Consider the following 23685-nt stretch of genomic DNA (forward strand, 5'->3'; position numbering starts at 1 on the left):
CTACTCTTTGCCTTTTGCAGCTGGTTATTCCTTTAGTTGAAGGACTGTGGTGTTATCCAGTCTTGGGTTTCTGATCTTCCTACTCTTCTGTTCTGTTTTCCTCTAGATAGTGAATGTTTTTACCAATTTGATACTTTTCAGTTTTGGTTTACTTGGAAGTTGTATTAACAGAATGTTTAAGCATAAAATCCTCTCTCAAAAATAAGGAAAAGATCAAATTAAAATTGCCTGTGCATCCTTCATTTGTTCCCCCTTTATGTAAATAACTCCATGATTGCAGTCCATGTTTTCTTTCGCAGTCTGTTTGAATAGACAGTGGACAAGCAGGAAGGGAGCTTCTATATGAAATCTTATGATGGATTATCAGGAACATTAGAAAGATGGTCTTGTGATATGAAAAGAGCAATACAGCAAGCACAGCTCCCAAGAGCATATCAATGTATAGAAAACATCTGTTTGGAGGTTATTGTGGGAGTGAGTAGTTGCACTAGCTTGTATTTTGACGTAAAGGAGCTGGTTGAGAGGCTGAAAGCAGCTTGAGTATGTGATGAAAAAAAAGGTATTCTTGCTTTATGGTAAGGAAAAAAAGCAAAAGTAATAATGATATTGACTTTAGATATGCATGTCTTGATATAGCTGGAGATCTGTAAATAAAGGACTCCTGATAATTAAGAGTGTTGAAGGACTACAAGTTTCTAGAAGAAAATACTAATTTACAATGGAAAGCTATGTCAATATGGAAGAAATATAGGAAAAGTCAATATGGCTACATGAGGAGCTATTTAGTGACTTAGATTGAAAAGGCTTTGTACAAAACAGAAAAGTGGAAATAAGTATTTATTGCTAAAGCTTAATAGGAAAGAAAGGGACAAGCATATGAGAGTGAAATCTACCCATGGTGCATTGTTTTAAATTAGCAGATTTGAAAAGCATTAAGAAAGGTTTTCCTAAATCACTAGAAAGATTAACAAAGTGATAGAAAGTGAATAGAAAAGGAAAGCAAAGGATAGATGACACAGATACTAAATTAACAACGAGGCAGTAAGCCACACCAAACAAAAAGGACAGATTCAATACCTTTTAGGCATTGGATATTATATCAGTCACTAGGATTCAACAGTGTGGGTTGGTTTGGTGGGGTTTTTTTGTTGTTGTTTTAAGGGTTTAAGCAATTGAATCTGAGTTCTTTGACAATTATTTTGACTGAGTTTCCAGATGATGCTGTTTTTATTCTTCTACTATTGTGTGAAAGGGTGGCTTCTGGAAATCACTGGACCAAATAATCTCTGATACCTATAGGATATAATTGACAATTAACTTGTGAGTACCTAGATAAAAAGTAGCCAAATGCATTTCAGAAGAAGAATCCCATTGAACTAACATGATTTCCACCTCTTACTGTGCGGTAACTATTGTGAAAGAGGACCAGTAGCTGTATTCTGACTGTACAAATGTCTTTGACTTGCACTAGTGTGACATTTGAATAAGCACACAAGAAAAATGTGGTATAAATCAGTGGAATTTTTTTTTTATTAACTTACTACCACTTCTCAAGGTATCACAGTTGTAGTTTGGTTGTAGTAAAATCACTCTTGTAATAACTGGGTGTCTGATTGAGAGAGGGCGTTTGGTTCTGTCAAGCTGAATGGACCTACCAGAGGGTATTTTGAGGGCAGTCTGCATTGGCTTTCATGCTTTCTGAAAGTGGCTTGGATGATTGGGATATAAGTGTTCTTAGAAAATACGTATGTGACAACAAGGGACAAGGTTTAAAATCAGAACCATGCAATTCATTAGAGAAAGCTACAAAGTATTTAATAGGGAGAGGAGAGGGGAAAAGGGAGTCTAGTTTACAAATATGAACGAGTAGCAGGCTGATAAGTGCTGGAGTGGAAAAGACTCTGGATTATGAGTGTGCAGACTGAATGTAAGTCAAAAGTATTGCGCTGCTACAAACTAAAAACAAATCTCTGGGATATATTCCCATAAGGGTCATGATGAAACATTCTTATTTTGTTTGTATCTATAAATTATATATATATAATTGGTTCAGGATGGTTGGGATGGTTGAGTTGCCATCCGTGGAAGTATTTAAAAGACGTTTGGATGAGGTGCTTGGGGACATGGTATAGTGGTGGTCTTGGTAGTGTTAGGTTTACGGTTGGACTCAATGATCTTAAAGGTCTTTTCCAACCTATACGATTCTGTGATAAATACATATGTATATAAATACAAATTTAAGGAGCCAGCTGGAGACCAGCAGAAATTAAATGCTTAGAAAATGAGACTTGGAGAGGGGGTAGTTGAAAGAATTATGTGTTTTATTTGGAGAGCAGTAAGTTGAAATAGGTAAAAGAATTCCCTTCTGTATCCATGAAGAGTAAGCAAAGTAATTTGACATAATTTATTCAACTCACCTAGATCTCTTACTGTAAAAAAAATTCTTCCAATTATAAGAGGAAGAGATAGGGTGATGTGGAAAATGTTAAAGGCTTTTAACCACAAGGATATCTTAAGAATCTTTGATGCATCCTTATGTTAGGGAAGTCACCTCTCCACCTTGCTGAGCTACCTTCAAGTCCTAAGTTTGTAAGATTGTACAAATGAGATAGTTAAAAATGTCTGAAAAGTGTTAACCCATTATACTTTGTCCTGCTATGTACGTCGCTGTTTATTCTCAAGAATTTTGTGCCAGAAAAAGTTTTATTTATTCATGGCTGTCAGATACAAGGAAAGCTTTTCTCCCTCTGAAGCTATTCCTTTTCAAATGCTTAATTTCAGAAATTTACAGTTCCGCAGTGTGCCTTTTGTACATAACGTGTGGGTTAGGTATATCAGAGTCATGTTTTTTTAAAAGTACATAATTAAATTATCTTGAAGCTAAGAGTGCGTGTTTCTGGATTTGTGCGTGATATTGGAGTAGTCTTTAGACTTAGTATTATTCTGAAAATTTATGTTCCTTGTAACCTCTTTGGTCAGCTAGTACAAATATTGTTAAACACTGAAGAGGAATGAATTTCAAGTTGTTGCATTTAAACTTCAGAAGTTTTCTGAATTACTATGGTAACCAGGAGCTCAATTTCCTAATTAAACTGTATGAATCTGGCCTTCAAGGGCTTTATTTAAGAGATTTATTTTGTTTATTTATTTTAAAGTAGATCTGGCTCCTGATAGTCCAGCTTTGTCTATTAATGAGGCACAACATAAGACAAATTATTTTAAATTGTTGTAAGGGAGAGAGGAAGAAAAAAATAGTCCTTCATCATATCTTTGGAGAGTATCTTCCAAATTTTCTGAATATCCTTAGCTGCATATTGGGCTGTGTGTGTAAGCATGTAGCCAGCAGCTTGAGGGAAGTGATTCTTCCCCTTCCTCTGGCACTTGAGACCACATCTGGAGTACTGTCTTTAGGGAGGCCCAGTACAAGAATGACATTGATATACTGGAGTGAGTCGAACAGATGGCCACCAAGATGGTTAGGGGCTGAACTACATCACGTGCAAGGAGAGGCTGACTGGATTTCTTCAGCCTTGAGAAGAGAAGGCAAAGGGAAGATCTTGCTGATGCCTACAACAACCTAATGGGAAGGTGATAGAGAAAACAGAGCCACAGTAGGAAGACAAGGGGCAACAGGCATAAATTGGAACATGAGATATTCCAATAAGCTATAAAAGAAACAATGTATACCATGAGGGTAGTCAAACACTGGAATGCATTGACCAGAGAGGTTGATTAAATGACAGTTTTCTAAATATTAGTTAGCCCCTCTCGTAAAACAACTTTTCAGTATTTGAATGAATTCTGGTTAGTAGGCCATGATGCCCTCTACAATTTTGTTACAGTTGCTACAGAGTACTCTTGCGTGTCTTCTGGAAAAGGCCTATAGGCAGTTGTTTGTTAGTTTGTACAGAAATAATTGAGTTGATGCTTGATAGAACAAACCAAATTTTGAAAATGTCTGGTGAAAGCCTGTGAAAGATACCCAGCTATGTTCGTCAGATAAGGTATGATTAACTTGTATGGCATGGTTAATGGAATAGTGGAGAGTTGTAAAATAGATAGTATATTTTATTATTCCACTTGGGGAAAAAACCCAAATAAGGGCTTGTATTCCCAAAAGTATCACATCTTAAATGTGTATCAGTTGGTTCAGTAAGAGTAATTCTCTTTGTGTAAGGACTTTGCCTTGCTTCTATCTTTAGGCTGTAGCATTTAGAGTAACACTTATGAAATCTTTAAAATAATTTTTTCCCCTTGAGCTATCTAACACTTTCAGAGTTCCTGTCATTATGGGGACTGGAGAAATGTAGAATTTATTATAAAATGGTATTTTTGTCCTTTAATTTCAAGGGAAGTAATCCAAGATGGTCAGTATTGCTGGAGAGAATAAAAATGAAAGGGATTCTGTGCCATCTCTAATAGCAGTTGTTGGTCTTCTGTCCTGATTGCCTGCAATTCTGGGATGAGATCCTCTTCATTTGGGGTGGTGGATGGGTGGGTTTGGATTTTTTTTTTCTTTTTTCCTTCACCCCTGCCCCGCCTTACCCTGAAGGGGAGCAATGTTGAGATACGTTAAATCTGTCAGGGCATAGTATAATGGAGAACACGGCTGATACTTCAGATAGACATAGGGTTAGAGTGGTTACAGTAAGGCTGAAGGGAATAACTCCTTTTGCTATACTTGGTTCTGTTTGGGACATTCCTCTGAATGAAGAACAAGTCCAGAAGAGCTCTGGGTTTCTTGACCTCTGCATCCCTTCCCTACCTTTCCAGTGTGGAGCTGTGCCTAGGAACTTACTGTTAATCAGAATTGCACTGGAGTTTTCTATGTATAATAGGTAATCATAGTCAGGTTTTCTTTGTGGATTACCTTATTTCAAAGTGATAAATTTCTTTGCTAAAGCTTGTTTTAATTTCATTACAACACTAGCAATGTTATAGGCTTGCTTTTCTGGGGGACTTAAGTTATTGAGCTTCTTTGGCTTAATAGTCAGATAACATACCCATTTTCTACTGAATGTGCTCTTTTCAGCTTTATGTGGGAATGACATGGAGTGTTTTTTTTTTTAATTGAGATTCTTACTGAGAGCTGCAAATAAAGGTCAGACTGAACTTGTATTAATATTTGTTTGAACTGGCTAACTTGGAAATGATAATTTCTTTTTTTGTCTTTAAAAATATGATTTTGTTTACTGTGATACTTTTGACCCAAAGTGTAAATAGTATCTCCTGTTATTTCTCTGGGATGCCTTTTTAGATCTTGATGTATTTTGTATTGCAACTGATGAGAAGCAATGTGTTGTCTGTGTATATTATTTGTGTTTAATGGACAGGCCCCCATGACAGTGTCAGCAAATGTGTAAGATCAGAGGAACAGAGCACTTCAGTCGTACTCTGCTGATCAAGTACAGATTTTGATTTTTTTTTTTTTCCCCTCGGGTTACTGTTTTTTTTAGAAAGAACCATAAATATTATATGTGAGAACTGAAAAGCTGTGAAGCAGTCAGAATATTTTTGCACTGGTGAGATGGATAAAAGAGTGACTGAGGCTGTATTAGACTGAAAAGGTGTTTGCTGGAGAAAGAGCCAAAGGTCCAAACTTCAAATGAGAGGATATTTTAAGTGTTGATAATTTGGAATTTCTGGTAGGATACAGAACAAACAAAACTTCCTCTTTTCAAATTACTGTGTTTGATCAGATACTGATACCTTAATGTGCCTATTTTTAATTTAATTTTAAAATGGATTTTAGGCTCCTTTTTATAAAGACAGAGTTGTATAGTTGGTCTACATGTATAAGTAAAGGGATCTACTGAATTATTTGCTGTTCCTGTATACATTTGTTCTTTACTATTTTTTACCTAATGTTTCCAAATCTCCCCTTTATGGGAAAGAGTTTAAATTTTCCCTTATCATATAAGGTTCTCATCTCTGAACTTTTAAAATATTTCTCTCTGTAATGATCTATATGACAAGGTGTACACAGGTTGACTACCATTGAGGTTTATTTGATGATGGTCTTGGAAAGTGTCAGAAAGAGAATTGACTTCAAAACATCTCTGCCACTCAAATTAAGGGTTTGTAAAATGGTTTTGGACCTTTCTTCTTTTGCAGTTTAATTCATAATAGTGGTGTTAAACACTGTTGGTGTTTATAATCTGAAATTTTCTTAAACTGTGCAGAAAGAAAAGTTGAATACTAGGAATCCAATCTAGCAGTATATGTAGCTTTCTCATTAAAATGCTAGCATTTTTTTTCAGTTTGTTTATATCTGTACACCAGTTATAACAGCCTTTAAAATTCTTTTATGACATAACGTTTCACTTCAAAACATATTTGTTTAATAGCTTGCAAATAAAAGACTTTTAAAGTGTGTATTTGGGTTCAAGGTAGGAACTTTCAAAATAGAAGCCCAAAGCAAGTTTTCCAGGCTGCTTGATAGAGACAGAAAGTTATTTCAAAAGGTGAATTGTGAATGTATGATAGGAGTTGTGTGTCTGAATTTATTGTAGTCCTATTTCAAAGGTATTAATGGCATACTGAGTCACTTCTATGTTGACAAATTAACTTTTTTTTTTTATTTTCCCCTGTGGATTTTTTTTAAGTTCTACTAAGCATCAGAAAAGTTGTTTGGAAGATAAGTAAGAAACACCTACAAATGTGTAATAAACCTACATTTTAAAAAATTGCATGTTGAATCAAAATTAGATACTAAGCCCTCAACCATATATATTTATTCCTCTTGAGTGCTAGGTGAGGCTTAAATCTTATGTAAGGTCATTTTGACTAGTAGGATGATGGAAGTGGACTGGTAGGTGGTAAAAATTAAAATTGTTGGCAGGAAAAAGGAGCGTAAGAAATGAGAAAGCCTTAAACTTTCCGTTATCTGGATGGCTTGGAAATGACAAAACGTATTGCATAACTGTTTACATGGAGAAAATACACCCTGAAACCAGTGCCAATGATAGCACTTCACAGGGATTGCGTTTCCCTTGCTCTGTAGATTGTAAGAAACAGTTCTGGTAGTTGTTATAGAAGCGACTGGTTGCAGTTATCAATTTATCCCTGTCAAAATAGGTAAGAATTACCTGAGCAACTGGTGTAACACTTCTAAATATTACAACTCTGTAGGTTCTAAGATGCAGTTACTATAAAGTTATAAAATAGTTTGTGTTCTGCAAGTCACGTAGTCTTGTTTTAGTTTTGTGTTCTGTCCTCTGGGATGACTTAGAACAAGGCAAAGGCTTGCATAGATGCCAGATAGAAGTGTCTTAAATTACATAGAGGAGGAAGAGTTGTGCTATTAAAATCTTGGAGAATTAATTGTAAATCTGATGCTATCAGGGGAATATGAAATGTTCACTGCTAGGTGTAGAGCTCTGATTGACATCTTTGTAATATGAAAAAATCCTGGATACTTCTGTGTATTTTGTAACTTAGCAATTCTTCACTTAGCAGTGCTGCAAATGTAAGTGTTGTTGCATTTTTGCAAGAAAGTAGGTTTAAGGCCTGTGACTTTTTTTTGCCTGAGACTTTTCAGTTTAATTTCTAGGAGAGGAGTCTTCCCTGTTTCTCCCTTTTCAGTTTCACTTTGTATTTAAATTTTCAAATAAAACTACTTCTACCTTTCAATAATTGATGCAATGTACTTTAGTGTGCATGTTTATTGTTGAATTTTATTTAATATTTCAAATATTCTATACAATTTCTTTATAGAAACGATTACAAAAAGAACTATTGGCATTGCAAAATGATCCACCTCCAGGAATGACTCTAAATGAAAAGAGTGTACAAAATTCAATTACACAGTAAGTATATATACTGTTTTATTTTTGCTATCAAGCTGAAAAATGTAAGTAATGAAAAGTCCTCTTAATGTCACTTCCACCACTTATTCCAAGTAACATTCTGAGTTTTTGTTTTTAGTCTAGGGAATGAAACATTGTTCTACTTAATGAGCATATTGCAGTAACGTGCTGGACACTCTCAGGAACTGGATAGTGAATTCATTACATTTTTATTAGGCATTTTACTGTCTAACAAAATGTCAGTTGGTAAAAGCTTCTGCATATTTTAGAATAAAATAGCTTAACAATCTCTCATAGCTGCTAACCTCTGAAACCCCTCTAAATTTATTGAAATAATTAGCATTTCTGCATTATTTGTGTTGAGTATATTTTGTAGCTGTTAATTTCCATTACCTTCTTTCTCTAAAGCAAGCGGAGGAAGTTTCTTAAAGAGCAAAGTTATCTAAATACATTTCTTTGTGCTTTTCTCACTCCTGTAGATTTTTCTGTGATTAGCAAAATGGAAAGAGAAACATGGTTAAATATACTGTGTTTTGTCCATTGGAACTGGACAGATGTTGTTCCTGGTATTTAAACCATTTTTATAATTGACCGAAATTCAAAAGATTTAGGCTGTGTTGTCATTTCTTTTAGATAATTTTCTTAGTTTAATTTTAGAGAAATTTTAAAAAATTCTTAGCAGATCTAAACATTTATAAAAGTATGAATCTCAGGCTATATGTCCTGGACTATATTATTGATTGATGAATCAATTTAAAAACATAACATAGAGCTGACTTCTGATGTTGCTTCACATCTGTATTTTTAGTGGTGGCACTCAGAGCATGTTACATGAGGCTTTTCTGAGCCTTGTATATAACGAGATAAACACTGCTACTGCTTTTTAAATTAAGCTGGGTTTTGTGATAGTTCATGCAGATGAATATGACTAAAACAAATTGAAATAGCACTTTCCAGAATTTGGTACAAATAATAATAAACTGCTGTACAACTGCTGAATTGCGGCTTCACTTTGGGTTTTCTTTGGGAAGCAAAATACTTAAATTTTCTGAAAAAAGGACTCAAACTAATATTGCAAGTGTTTTTTACTCATTTAAAAAAACCCCAGCTATTAAGTGAAAGTTTACAGCAGATGATGAGATGGAAAAGGAAAAAAAAAATCTGTTGGGTTTTTTCTTTCTGTTTCTGGATTTCCATTTTTCTTAGGATGTCTCTGTGTACTAAATAATGAGTACTACCTCATTTTTTTTTCTGCTATGTACAATTCTTATATCTTTCAATACCTTACAAATAAAAACTTCCTGTTTACTGTCATGCTAGATTTTGGAATTGTCACTGTTTAAGAAGCTTTCTGTCACAAGTAACGTAGTATTTTTTCTCTTTGAGGGTTTTTGATGCGAAGTAGCATGTTCTGAGTTCATTAATCAAGTTAGGGTTTGAACTGGTGCAGTAAAGATTTGTGTAGCAATACTAGCTTGGTTTTCAAAGGTGTTGAATAAAATAATTGACCCATGATGTAACTGGGTCATTTGAAATGTTAAGCAATCATCTATTTTAAATACACAAGGATTAGAAATTTGAGATAGCTAAACCGTACAGCACACAGGAAAGTTGGGTTCTAGTGATTCCTTGACCATAAAAGGAGCAATGTCCAGACAGAGTTACCTTCTACTTAGTAAATGAAACTATTTTAAAAACTTGAAAGTGAATGTTCTAGATCACAAGCACCAATAAAGCTGAAGAATATTGGTGCAGCATGTGTATTAATGTAAAACCAGAAGGTATAAGAAGAGATAAGTGGTCTGGAGCACAGATTGATTAAATTGAAGGGATCTTCACAAAATTAAAGTATGGAACTCTAGTACAGCCATCATCATGCTACTGTTGAAAATGCATTCCTCCTGAAGAGTGTGACAGCTAGCAGTTCAGTAGAGAAGCAATTTTTCTCCAAAAAAAAAAAAAAAATAGAGGGGAAGATAAAAAATGTGCACGGCTTAAATACATGGGGAGAGTGTATATGACAGAAGGATGGAGAGGTTGGGAATAGGATCATCAGACTGCCAGCTGGAGGAGATGTTGTCTTTTCTGTACACATTGCTGTTCTGAAAAATCTCAGCTGCCTAACTTGAGTCTAATGTAAATCTTATCTGAGCATTTTTGTAGTCTCTTGCTGAATCTTTACGTTATTGTATTGCTCAAATGTGTAAAACTCAATCAAGGGTGAAAGACAAAAATGGGGAAGTGATGCCTCAAGGAATGGTATTAAGTGATCAACAACAGAACTCCAAAATGACAGAAGTTAGATAGCAGAGTGTTGCTGTATGTGTTGAACAATATGCAAAGCATCTGTTTTTTGACTGGATTAAAAAAACCCGAACAACCCAACCCAAAACCATCCCCCCAAAAAAACCTGCACCCAACACCCCCCACCCTCCCAACTCCATCTGTCAGTTACTTCCATGTTATTAGCATGGAAGGAGCAGAAGCAGAGGAAAAAGAATACTGTGGTATGTTGAGGTGTTACCTTTATTACAGTTGCAAAGCTTCCTTTTGTTTTGTTTTTAATCTTCTGTGTCCTTTTCCTTTTTATACTATTAACTTTTCCAGTATTCGTTCTATTACCTGCCAGGTTATACACCATTTAATTTCTGAGTTTTTCACAGGTGTAAGTGTAAGAGGAGCATTGCTCTTCCCCCTTGGATACAGATTTTATTTTAGTAAATTGTATTGATGATTTCCTTGACAGAAAAGTAAAACAACATGAAAGAGAATGTGTCTGGTTTGTTTCCTTCCAAGCCTGTTTTTGTGTAGGAATAAACTTTGGAACAGGTCTTTTGTTTCAGCTTTGTTGTCTCACATTAACAGCCATTTTATGGGGGACTGATGGGTCTGTGTTGAGTTCAAGTCATCCTTAGTTGTATAATTTGCAGCGCTGTATCAATGCCTGTATGTAAAATACCAAACTTGTTTCTTTCAAATGTGGGCTTGATGTGTTGTTCACTTTTGTGATAGTTGTGATACTAATGGAGAGTTTAGAAGATTTGGCTGTGATTGGTAATTGATTTGATTAGTCCTGTGCTCCAGGAGTAAAATTATAATTTGTCAGTCCACGATACTAACAATTTTTTCCCCATTCCTTAGGTGGATTGTAGACATGGAAGGTGCTCCAGGAACACTATATGAAGGGGAGAAATTTCAGCTTCTATTTAAGTTCAGTAGTCGGTATCCTTTTGATTCGCCTCAGGTAACTGCTTTACTTCTTGCTTAATGCTACCTTTAGGTTATAGCTGCATGACGCGTGCTGAGTATTAGTATCATCCACATATCCTAATGTGAAGTTTAGTTACTGTAATTTGTATTAAACACATTGTGCAGATGCCTTTTCTTTTAAAAATGACTCTGCAGTGAGGTATAATGGTGTGACAGTCTACTTGGTTTCATAGGAGTTGAAAGAGCGGTGTAAACTTGAGGCTTCTTTGAGGTTGATATTCATATCGTATGAAAGAGCAACACAGGGTAAAGTAGGAAGGTCCCCTTCATTGCACTATAGGAGTAGAGTAAACAAGAAACTGCTTCTTTGTCCGTTCTCTTTTTGCTTCCAACTTCCTTTTTTCTAGCTTGTTTTTAAGCATCTTGCATCTTCTCTGCTGCTATTGTTAATACAGCTGGGGAAATACTGTGCTTGTGGTAGGGATCCTTATAGATACATGACATCTTTGAGAAGCCTGCAAATCTAGTGGTTATAATTGAGGTGTGAGATACGGTGTTGCTTTCATGGCAATGTAAAGAACTGAAGCAGCAGCAATACTACTAGGCTGCAGAATGAGCTCTGTACATCCATCCCTTCATTACCGGAGGGGAATGTTAAAAAAAGTGGCTGGTAAGAGTAGTGTTCAGCTATCACCCATGCTTTTCTGAAAAAGGAAGAAGAAAAGCAAGAGTGCCTTAGTTGTTGTCCTGTCTGTTTCAGCTCAAAGTTCTGAGAGTGCTCTCTGACACTTTTCAACACATTCGTGTTGAAACTGAAGCACGGAGCTGTGAGAGATACTTAAACCATAAACATTATATATGTTTAGGTACCATGATAAAAACTAGAATGCTGACTTTTTAGTCTTAGGTTTTAAGGAACAAACTGGCCACCTGTACTTCTGCACCCCATCAGGTTTGCAGTGAACTACTCATAGGTGACCCACAGGAGAGTAGCCACATTCATTTGGTTCCACCTAGGTACTGTTTGTACTCATTACCCAACCTGTGTGTGTGTGTCTGTGCAATGTATTGTAAAACAGCAAATTAGATCTGTACATGTACACTGATTTTTAGCACAGAAAACAATTAAGAATTTAAGTACTGGATACTTGATTGTTGTAGATGGCTAGAATTTCCATTATAAAAATACTGCTGTGCAGTAAGTTCATTCTATATTACAAACCTCTGGGTCATAATTCTCTCTCCTGCAAATGTACTTACTGTGAATTAATAGTTTACACTTCAGCTGCTTAATCACTTGGTTGTTTTCTGCCTTCAGATGTATATTGTCTGTCATAGTGTGCATGCTTTTACTGACCTAGTATGCCTAGTTCTGGTTTTCCTATAAAAGGAAGACATCAGTTAGAAGTGAAATACATTACTGGATTATGAAGGTAAGCTCTTCAATGCTTAAGAACTATCAGTTTAAAGACCTATGAAAGATCATTCTGCATCCAGTTTTTTTGCTGCCTCAGAAAGCTATCTGCCATTTCGCAAATATGTTAAGATCTCTAATTTCAGTTTCCTATATGATGGTGTTGCTTCTTTCTTCTAGTCAGTGATGAGGTGGGTGTGTTGTGTACATGTATACATATTTGTACACATACATATATCTCTATAACTTAGGAAACACTTAAGAGGCTTCTGGGTATTATGGTTATGAGTGGTAGAGATTTATTATGTCATTGCATAAAAGATTGACAGTGGTTATGTTGGATAAGGAGCTCAGGAGGATAATGCTGCTACAAAGGTTTCACTTTTACTCCACTTCCATTGGTCCTGAGCCAACTATGTGTTCGACATAAACTTGGTGTAAGAGCAATAGTTGTCAGAATTGCTTTTCTAACCTTTTTTTGACTGTGATATTATCTTTTAATAGAGAGGAGTTAAGGTTCTAAATGCTGTTCTTCCATATTCACCCATGTCGAATAAAAATATATTCCACTTGAAATAATGGTTTAAAAATATTTCCTATATGGTAACATACTTTGATTGTACAAGTCCTTTATTTTATAGTTAATAGGATTGATGCATTGTATTTTTTATGCTGGAACCTGGATGAGTTGTCCAGAACTTAATTTCTGTTGTGTCCAGGGTTATAGAAATACTCATTTGTGCATCTTGTTGTGTTTCCTGGTGTATAACATTGTGGCTTATGAAACCATTAAAATCCAGTGTTTTGGCTAGGCAGCTGTATTCCTTAAGACATAAAAGACTGAGGCTGCAAGATATAAAAAGTTTGGTTTGATGTCTTTACACTGTTACCTTTGCATTTTTCTATGCTGTATAAATATTAATAGCAAAACCCCTACATTTAACGATTTATTTAACTTCATCTTCACTAGCTATTTAGGCTTCCTTTGTTTTATTTTACATTTCATTTAATAGTTTCCAAAAATGAATGAACCTAACAGGGTAAAGTGTAATATTTAGTGTAAGTGAAAATGGCAGAACCACTTCTTAAATAAGATAATATTGTTTTCCCAAAAGCAATACAGTCCTATTTAAAATGTGGACAATAAATTACAATTATGTTGTTGTTTTTTTTTTTTAGGTCATGTTTACTGGAGACAATATTCCTGTTCATCCTCATGTTTATAGCAATGGTCATATCTGTTTATCCATTCTAACAGAAGACTGGTCTCCAGCTCTCTCAGTGCAATCGGTTTGTCTTAGCATTATTAGCATGCTTTCCAGCTGCAAAGAAAAGGTATGGGGTTTTTTAGCACTGTTGGAGTAGAATAAGTAAAAGTTAATATTTTTCTGCTTTGCAAAGTGAGATCTTCATTTCTCAAATTCTAAAATAGGCAAAACTACATTTCTACTACTGAAAAAATACTAAGCTAGAACTGCAAAATAAACAGTGCAGTAAGTACTTTGTAACTGTTTTCATGATAACCTGCTCATATATCATTATTGGAGAAGAGGAGTGAACGGAACCCTTCTAGTTGTACTAATTGTGAAGTTCAGTCATGTTTTAGGACAATTCTTTGTAAATTGATTCTGTATCCAAAGGCAGTGAAAAATGACTATTGAAATGTCTGTAGTGCAGATGTTTGTGAGGCTTTGCAGCTGTACTATTGCAGTGATCTTGATCATTTTCATTTCAGGAAAGCAAATGGTTCTAAGCTGCTTTTTTTGGTCATAGATGACTGGCACTGATACCTTAGACCTTTTTTGTAAAGAGACTACCCTTTTACTCTTGACCATTTCTTTCGCAGTGGAATAGCTGTGGAAGTTAGATGTTGTCAGAACTTGTACATCTGTGCTATCCAAACATGCCTATTTACGTCACATCCTAGTCAGTCCTAGTCATGTGTATGTGGTAGAAAAACACCCCCAAAACAGCTTTGTATTGTATCCTCTGACTTTGGTTTTGCATAATGATGACACTTAAGAAAAAAGCTGAAGAATATGAAGTATTGATCATATATAGATGTTTAAATTCACTTTTTCACCCACTCCAAGCTGAGACTTATGGATGTGAATTGGATCTAATATATCAGAATTAGATTCCAAACTGCAAAGGAATTTCATTTGGTTTTTTTGAAAGAGAGCTGATCCTTTCTTATAGGTTGTTTTCTTTCTTTTTATTCATTTCTCCCCCTATCTATCTCCAAACCGTTTGGTGTTTTTCATTAGTTTTTCACTTGGAGTATCTCCAGTAAGAATTGTTACCTGGATCCTTAAGAGATTTTTGTTGACAAAGGTCTAGCCCTGCCTGTTAGCTCATTTTCACTGCATTCACGTGGTAGCCTTTCATAAGCTTATTAAATAGCTCATGTATTACAATATGAGGATTGTTTGATTATTTGTAGGTCTTTTCTTTTGTTGCAGAGGCGACCTCCAGATAACTCATTTTATGTAAGAACGTGTAACAAGAATCCAAAGAAAACAAAATGGTGGTATCATGGTAAGTATTTAACTAGGACCGGGAATTTCAAAGTTTTTTTTCAGACTGAAGGCAATTAAAATGTAGGAAAGTAGGATAAATGCATTCAAAGCCTTAAACTCTTTTTTTAAATTTCAAAAAGTTATTAAAATCCTGTCTCTGAGATACTCTGCTGTGATTTTTTTTATATTGAATTTTAATAATTCCTGATGGAAATTTAAACAGCACAGATTTATATGTTTTAAATTGTAGGACTGAATTTGAATGAAAGTTCTTGTAAACTGTATTAGTCCATGACAAATTTTCAGTTTGGGGTTAGGGAAGGTCCGTAATGAAACCAGGTTTAGCTCTAAACCCAGGGGTTTTTGTTGTTGTTGGTAATGCTTTAAGAGCTTTTATGGCAATTAAAAGATGCCTATATGTTTGTAAACAGCTATGTGTGTTAATAGATTTCCACTGTTAATTAGAATTTCCAATGTGGGACAGTTGGCTGACTTAAAGGCTCTTAAGAACTAATAATAATAGAGTAATAAGATTCTACATGTACATGATTAAAAAAAAAACAACTTACTAAAATTGCTATGTATAGTACTACAGTGTCTGCAGCGCTAGTGTTGTGTTTTCGTTTGTTTTTTTGTGGTTTTTTCTTTCCATGTGCTCTCTGTCTGACTTTATACTGTGTGGTTTCTTTCTTCTGCCTCAACATTTGTCATCCTCTTCCCAGAGCTGGGGTTGGCTGTATGTGCTTGTCTTATCCACTCCATTGGTGAGGAAGGAAAGAAGGAGGGGGTAGAGACGGGCTATGCTTTTCTTCTCTCCTCTCTTGTCGGCCAGTATTTTCTTTGCTTTCCCTAGGAAAATACTGTACAAATGGTGGTTATCGGAAGCCCATGTATTTTGGGAAAGGATGTGTTAGAGCAGATAATACTGTATGCTAGAGTTGTGCAGGAGGAGTTGATCCCATCACTATGTTTCACTGAAGGTTCTGTCATAAGACATCCTCTGTTTTTCACTGCCTCCTCACCCCAGGACATGTTCTGTCCCCTACATGAAATGAGACTAGGTATTTTGAGACAGTGGGAGTTAATGACTGGAGAGGCAAATGTTAAAGCCTTCACCCTTAGATTCTTAAAAACCTGTGGATGCCATAACAATAAAAACTTGAGAGTTTCATAATACTTGCTGAGACCCGTGGATTTTTGATATATGGTAATGTAACGGAATGAAACTCTGTTTTTCATAATACTCTAATAGTATCTCTAAAACAAGGTGACTTCAATTACAGTAAAAGGAGTGCTGTATATCATGGGATTAAGAGGTATTTAAGAAACTCAGGACTGTTTATCGTGTGGTTTTACATTATGTTGTTTTTAAAATTGACTCCAAGAATAATAATCCTATTGCCTGCAAGGCTGGGTTTTTCATCTTCACCAGATTATTTAGTAGTCACTTCCTCTTCTCTTCCTGTTTTTGCACTCTTGTAATGTTTGGTGCTTCTTCATTTCTAGTATTGCTTTCTCTTTATTGGCAATTTTTGGAGAGTTTTTATTAACTATTTTGATTTTCACTTGCTAGCTATTTTTATAGAGAAAGAAGTAAATTTTCATTTATTGGCTTTATCTTGTGATTAAAATACGTTCTGTCTACTTTGAATTTGTACTAGAGTCTCGTTTTGATTCAGGATTGAAGTCTATCAAGGAGAATAGTCTGCAGATACTACTTTGATTTCTTATTCATAAAATTCAAGTTAACAAAACACCAAATTAGTATGAAAAAAATTTGTGGGTTATCTGAAAGTTGCTATATAATTGTGGCTCAAAACCATCAAACTGCTTATAATCCACTGAACAAGTCATTTAATTACTTCAAAGTAACTACACAATGGCTGTTTTCTGAAAGTTAGAAAGCCCTACCCTTCCCCAAATTCAGAGCAACCTAAAAACCAACCTGAGGCAAGGGAAGCCAAGTCAGTTCATTTAAATAACTCGTACTGTTTTGCTTCACTGTATTTTCATTTGTTTTTTAACTTCCTTTTTAAGTACTTATTACAAAGGAGGTAAAGTTCATGATTAAAAGTTCATTGGGCTTTTTCCCTGTACCATTAAATTCTTACATTAAAAAATAAAACATGCCTGATGTCCATTGGACACAAATTTTCTTAAATACTAGAGAGCTTTTCCTTCAAGTTTTGCATGTCACTTGCTGCTCCTCTCAGTTACAAGTAATTTTGTTTCTCTTCTGTGGACATATAACAGGACTGCCAGGGCATGATCTTTAAATTTTCAATATTTTCTTAATGGGTTTGAAGAAATGGTGGGTTACACTAAAATGGGAAGTGTAGCTTGCCTGTAAATTTTAACCACCTCTCTCTGGAAAAGAACTCTCTTCGACCTTATGTACACCTGAAAAGATTTACAAGCCCTTGCAAAAGGTGATTCTGTCATCTTAATTTTCTGCTCCTGCTTCAACTGAAGTGTCACATATTTAACCTTGTGGTTGAACCACTTTGGGCTGGGTAAATTAGGGGAGAAAAACCAATCCCAACCAAGAAAGAAAACCAACTGTCCGAGGGTAACCACTAAGTGAAATAAATGCCAGTGCCAATACAAGAACATGTGGAGGGAGATGCAAAGTGGTTCTGTCCCTTCTGTTGTTAGCTAGCCATTGGACTGGCTTAGCTTTAATGTGAAAATGAGTCCCTGTGTTTTGAAGAGAAAGGAGGGAGACTGTCATCTCTTTAAACATATGCCTTTGAAGGAATTTTTTTTTTCCAGTAGGTGCCTGGAATTTATTTAGCTGGGAGCAAATAGTGAATGATTGGGAGCTGATGTAAAGCAAACCAGTATGAACACAGAGGGATAAAGTGCCACTTTGAGATATATTCTGAAATGTAAATGTGTGTGTCTGTGCATTTAGTTTATTAGGGAGTTTTTAGTTTCTCATTCATCCCTGCCCCAACAAAGCAACTTATTCCATAAGCAGAGTTATGGAGCCTTGTTTGCTACAAACTGATGTCCTCGCAAGCCCTGTTTCAAAACTCCTGATCTTGGATAACTAAAAATATTTCTAGATTGTCTGCCCTACCCAACGTCTGCTTCAACTGTACATTGAATTTCATGCTGAATTTCAATCTGAGGGTTGATCATGCTGTGTTAAAGACAGGAGAATCTTCCAGATACAGTTTTCTTGAGCATCCAGGCTGAAATCGGTTTCATAAAGCCGTTGCCTGTTTTTGGTGTTGTCAGGAGGTAGATTTTTGTGAAAAAAGAGGGCAATGGTGTTTGTTTTCAACCAGCACCTCCTTACTGCTTTTGGGTTTTTTAATTAGAAAGTGTTTTCTCTGGTATTTGGTCTAAACTTTTAGTACACAGTTTAAATACACCCTCTATCTCTCTTGCATGCTTGTCCAATCTTTTCTACATGTACAGTTTTTGTTCTTTACCCCCCTATCAAAATGAAGATTTTTTTTTTACATGTAATAGTATAGATGATATAATGTTTTCCAGTGAGAATGTAGAATTGTTTGCTGCTACTTTGTACATACTAAATCTGTAAACAGTGAAAACACTGTTTTCTAGGTGCGCGAGGTTACAAGTAAGTGCATTAAAAATAACCAGACAGTAAGTTTGCTTTCTCTTAACAAGCTTAATATTTATTGTTACCAGATGCAAATATACTGCAGGTCAATGTGTGGAAGAGAAAGTTTAAAAGGGAGAGCTTTCCAGACAAATATTTACTTTAATTTTGAGCATAATGCAGAAAAGGTTGGCATAGAATACTCTTCTTTTTGTAGTAAGTTCTGTCCAATCACAGTATCTAAAATTTAGTGAAAGTAAGTTTTTTTTCACATTTTAAGATTTTAGGATTACAGTAATAACCTATTACTTTTGCATAATTGTCAGCTATAGTTTGTGTTGATCTTTGAGAAATAACTGAATATACAAATATATATATATGTATAAAAGGTTGAGAATGCATGAAGAGAAGCCCATTCTGCCAGCTCTTATTGCTATATATTCCATATAAAAAGATTTCTCAGTTTAATAACTGATGTGGACCTGCTGTACTTTAAGGGGACAAAATGTTTAGCATATTTGGTCTTTCATTTTCTTAATGAGTGGCTTTCTAAATATCAAACGTGGAAATTACTGTCCTTTTAATGGAATATTTTCTGATAATAATATGCTTGGGGGTGTATGTGTATTTTGGAAGTTTTATGTTTGATATTCTCTTCTTTTTTTTCCTGAGTCATTATTAAACAAAAACACAAAATTATTCAATCTGTGTATTTCCACTGCATGTTACTGTCTATGCTAGGAATTGTTTCTGTGTACAGCACCTTGCTAATTTGGACTTAGAATGTTTATATGTTTTCCATAAATACTCTTCTTTTATTTTAAAGATGACACATGTTGATGCCACCATTTTGTGATCCTCGTAGCAGAAGATAGTCCTACTGAGAAAATGAGCACTTTGATCATTCAGTCTTTGAACTTTAACCTTTGACTGGAAGTGACCTATAGGCAATGAAGACTACTTCCTTTGACTGCATTTTTACTAGTGTGCATTCTGGGCGCATGTTGATCGCTGGTTCAGTCCATGCAACTGACATGCTTTTATTAGTCATACAGTATTAATGCAGGTGTCCAGAAATGTCAGAATAATTCCATTATTTTTTATTTTAAGCTTTTGGAAGAATTCCAGGTCTTCATATATTGTGCAATAACACTGAGCTCCTTGGCGGTTTTGGTGCATCCATTGCCGGCAATGGACATTGTACCAGGAAAAGGTTTTGCTCCTGCCACAAAAAAGATTGATGCATGACAGAGCTTATGAAAGTTTTGGATATATTTGGATTATAAGCAAGGAATTGACCATTACCTTAAAAGCCACCCCATTCTTTTATATTTGGATTCTATGCACTGTGATCACAAAACTAGCAGCATGAGTTACCATGCTTAGCTGAAGGACTGTAATAAGATCATTGCATATTTATTAAATTGTTTATCTGCTGTCAAATTGTTTTGACATGGAAGGTTTTTCAAGTGACATTGGCAGAGAGGTACAATGTTATCCCTATGGTGAAATAAAACTACTTTTGTATATAGTTATTCATATCTCTGAAGCAAAGGTATGAGTAATTTAGGGTATGAGTGATTTAATCAAGAATTTATTTTGGAGATAGGAGAGGATGGCAGTGATATAACTGAACTTGCTGCAGTCCGTAATTGGGCGTGTAATTTGTACTTTAGAGCTTTTTCCAAATAGATTGCACACTGTTATTTCCTGCTAGCCATCAGCATGAGCCCTACTGCCTACACCAATATTTCATTTATTTATGTGTTTGAAAGCAATCCATATAACATTTTTTGTTTGCATTCACTGTTTCTTTTGTTGTTGTATGTCATGTTTGAATGTTACAAAACAATATTTTGATTGAAAAGCTTTGTCAGAAGATATTTTCATGTAAATTATTTCTTTATCTTGTAAGCATCATCTTGTCTTTTAATCCTGTACTATAAAAAGAAAAAAAAATACATTTTTGACAGAGGCTTAATGTTTTGAAAAAAAAGTGTGGACCTTCTTATTTAAGTTTAGACTAAAGTATATTTTCTTAACTTGCTTGTCCCACACAGCCATAACAATTTTTTTCCAGGCTTTTACTTCACCAAAAAAGGGGAAAAAGCCTAAAATCAGATTGACATTTTTCTATGGAGCAACATTTATTGAAATAATAGATAGTTGTTCTCACCACTCTGTAATATTTTGATACTGCAATTAGGTTGTCTTTTTAGGAAGCACTTTTATAAACTTAATACCTTTACACATATGCAAAATTTCTATAACTTTTTTTTACTGTTGCCTTATTGTTGCACTCAAAAAAAATTCAAATGATTAATGCAAGAATGTCTAAATCAAGTAGTTACTTGATTTAAAAACAAACAAAAGCCAAAAAAACCCCCGCCCAACCCAGAATGGATAACTACAATAACAAATAGAAAATTGGCTGAAAATACTGATTTTTTTTTTTCTTACTACTGTATGATAACTAACAAGTTTTATAGCCTTGTACATACTTCTCTGTTACCTAATGTTTAAAACATTTTAAAAAAGTATAGATGCTTAACTCAGGGTGGATAGAGTTCAGATGGATTTGCTTCAGAGAAGTATTTTGTACAGCAACTGAATTACAGATATTGCCAGTGAAGTGAGGCTACAATATGCTTCAGGAACTGCTATTTTTTCTACTGTATTGACAATATCTCTTGGCCTTTAAAACTCAATGATAAAATCTAGCTTTGGATATAAATTTGATGTGTATATATACTTTCACAATGAGCCTTTAAAACATAGAATTCAATTTCTTTTAAGAGCCAAAAAAAATCATTTTAAGCAAATGAAATAGTTCTGTTCCTAACTTTTTGTTTAGCAAAATTTTATTGTTGTGAGTTAATCAAACTGGTTATTTTTGGAAATGGTTCATATGAAAGAGCAGTACTCTGATACTTAATCTGTATATTCATGTTAACTGCTCTATTGATTGAAAGGATTGACGCATCTTTGAGAAATTCATGTATGAATGGTTCACGTAATGGATCCTATCAAATAGTCCACAGCAAAGAGACCTTATTGTGACACAAGGTAACGTCTCTGAAGAAATGGTTCAAGTACATCTTCTCAGATTCATGTATCTTTTCACGTGGTGGCTTGCCATACTACAATACATGGTTTCAGAGAAGCTTTATTACATACTGTATGTATTTTGTTGAAGATGTGCGTTGTAGTGCAAAGCATTATACGTTTTATTGACCTATCACGTGGACTACAATGAAGTTAAATAACCAAATTTATGCTGCTCTTTAATAACCCCCCCTATGATATACTTAGATCAAAAAGATGCAAGGTAGGTTAGAAGAGAATGTACCTCAGGTCTTTTAGTTTACAGTAGAAATGCCTCCGTTGGTTCTCTTGTAGATCTGTGGGTAAGTTCACCTATATACAGAGGGCCAAGACAAAGCCTATATACCACTCAAGCCCTCAAAATAATGCAACTATTCTGACAATGCGATGATGTCCTGAAAGAGGGCTTGAATTAGATGAAGGTGGTGCCATCCTTTCCGTAGGGTGACCCTGTGTATGTAACTTTATTTCAGTTGGAATTTCTCACATGAAATGGTTACAGAATTGGCTTGAAACAATCTTGCTTTTATTTTGTGTCAATGTTCATGTTGTTAAACGCTTTGTGTTTAGTGTCTTTATACTATAACACAATAAATTCTTGTTTTAAAATAGATTACTACCCTTGAATGGAAATACGTGTGGACCTTTTCATGGTGGAGTGCAGAAGCACTGTTCCTTACATTCAGCTACTTGAGACAAAGCTGTCAATAATTGCAAAATGCTGTGATGGATATCAAGGGAGGAATTTGGATAATAGTGAGGTGTTTCCTCTTTTCTCCAGAGGGTATCTGTTGTAACAGCTGAAGGAAATTTTCTTTAAAAAAAAAATAAATCACTAAGATGTGCTTTCATTTCTCGTAGATGATCAAATAGTTCCTTATCATGGTTCTTTGCCATTTGACAAACACCTCAAATACTGAATGAGGAGTTTCAGATCCAGGATTTTTGTGGGAAGAGAGTTTCTGTTACTTTGTTAGCATATGTCAGGACTGTTAAACTTCTGCTGCTTCATATCAATAGTTGCTTTCACTTTTGTACAATTTTTTTATTCAAGAGATGATGGCTTCTGTTTTGGAAAAAGTAAGTCACCGTCTTGATACCTAAAAAACCTATTTTTGTGGAAAATTAAGTTTTTTTTAATTCATGTATCATGTGTTAAGAATACTGTTCTGGATGTTTGATTTTTAGTTATTACTTTATTTGAAAGTCTGACAAAATATAGTTCACATCTAAGGTTTTAAAGGTATGGTCTAAGGACACCATAAAATTCCCATGTCAGTAATTAAATTTTAAAGAACAGATTAAACAAATGTCTGTCAGGAAAGGTTTCAAATATAATTAATAATAAGACTTTCCAGTCCTGTTCTCAGTGGTTGTTTTTTTGTTTTGTTTGTTTGTTTTTATACATAAATATTTATTAAAATGAATGCTCTTTTAAAAGCGGGGGGGGGGGGGGGGGGGCAGGGACGGAGGACACACCACCTGTGGCACTGATGTTTCTTAGAAGATGTCCTATTGATATTAAAAGCTTTGCAATAGTGCAGCTATATCATTTCTAGTTTCGTTGAGGGGAAGCCAGTATAGTTTTTGCCTCTTCTGGTAAAGCAGTTTGGCATTATGATGTGCTTGCACACTCACAAATCCTGACCATTTAAAAAAAAATAAGTTTGAATGAACTAGCTTTTAAAACCAGTTACTTTTAATCCAAATCACTCAATCCAGTTTGGATTTGTTCTCATAAGCAGTGATACCTGGACAGTTGAGTGTTGAACTGGATAAAGGGAATTAAGTTGCATTAGTGATATTCCATCTTCAGCTGCAGCTACACAGCAAGGTGGGAAGAGAGAGTTGGGATTTGGTTTGTGTGCAGGTACTTTGGTTTGTGTGTTGGCCTATTGTTTCCAGGACTTCTACGAACTTTCCAAACCATTGGGCTTTAAAAAACCTTAATAAAATTGGAGGAGTAGAAAAATCATGAGCCTTCTTTTACTATATTAAAATATAATTCAGAAATACTTTTATTTCATTTTACTGATAATAGCAATGCAGGATATT

The 23685-nt window shown here is 35.0% G+C and overlaps 1 protein-coding gene across 2 annotated transcripts in view; it reads left to right on the top strand.

Annotated features, from left to right (window-relative positions):
- Positions 1-22891, top strand: part of UBE2W (ubiquitin conjugating enzyme E2 W) — a 34674-nt gene extending 11783 nt beyond the window's left edge. Inside the window, exons 2-6 of one of the 2 annotated variants that reach the window (XR_012040848.1) lie at positions 7717-7808; positions 10950-11052; positions 13612-13767; positions 14876-14970; positions 19352-22891. Coding sequence is in view for 1 of the 2 variants with exons in the window: in XM_072852334.1 (XP_072708435.1) it covers positions 7717-7808; positions 10950-11052; positions 13612-13767; positions 14895-14970; positions 19352-19365 (441 nt within the window). In the remaining variant the exon portion in view is untranslated. The remainder of the gene's footprint in view (positions 1-7716; positions 7809-10949; positions 11053-13611; positions 13768-14875; positions 14971-19351) is intronic. The other variant, XM_072852334.1, reaches the window with a different exon arrangement.
- Positions 22892-23685: the final 794 nt, after the last annotated feature.

The sequence above is a fragment of the Ciconia boyciana genome, chromosome 2, assembly GCF_034638445.1.
Source record: "Ciconia boyciana chromosome 2, ASM3463844v1, whole genome shotgun sequence".
In the NCBI taxonomy this organism is placed as follows: Eukaryota; Metazoa; Chordata; class Aves; order Ciconiiformes; family Ciconiidae; genus Ciconia; species Ciconia boyciana.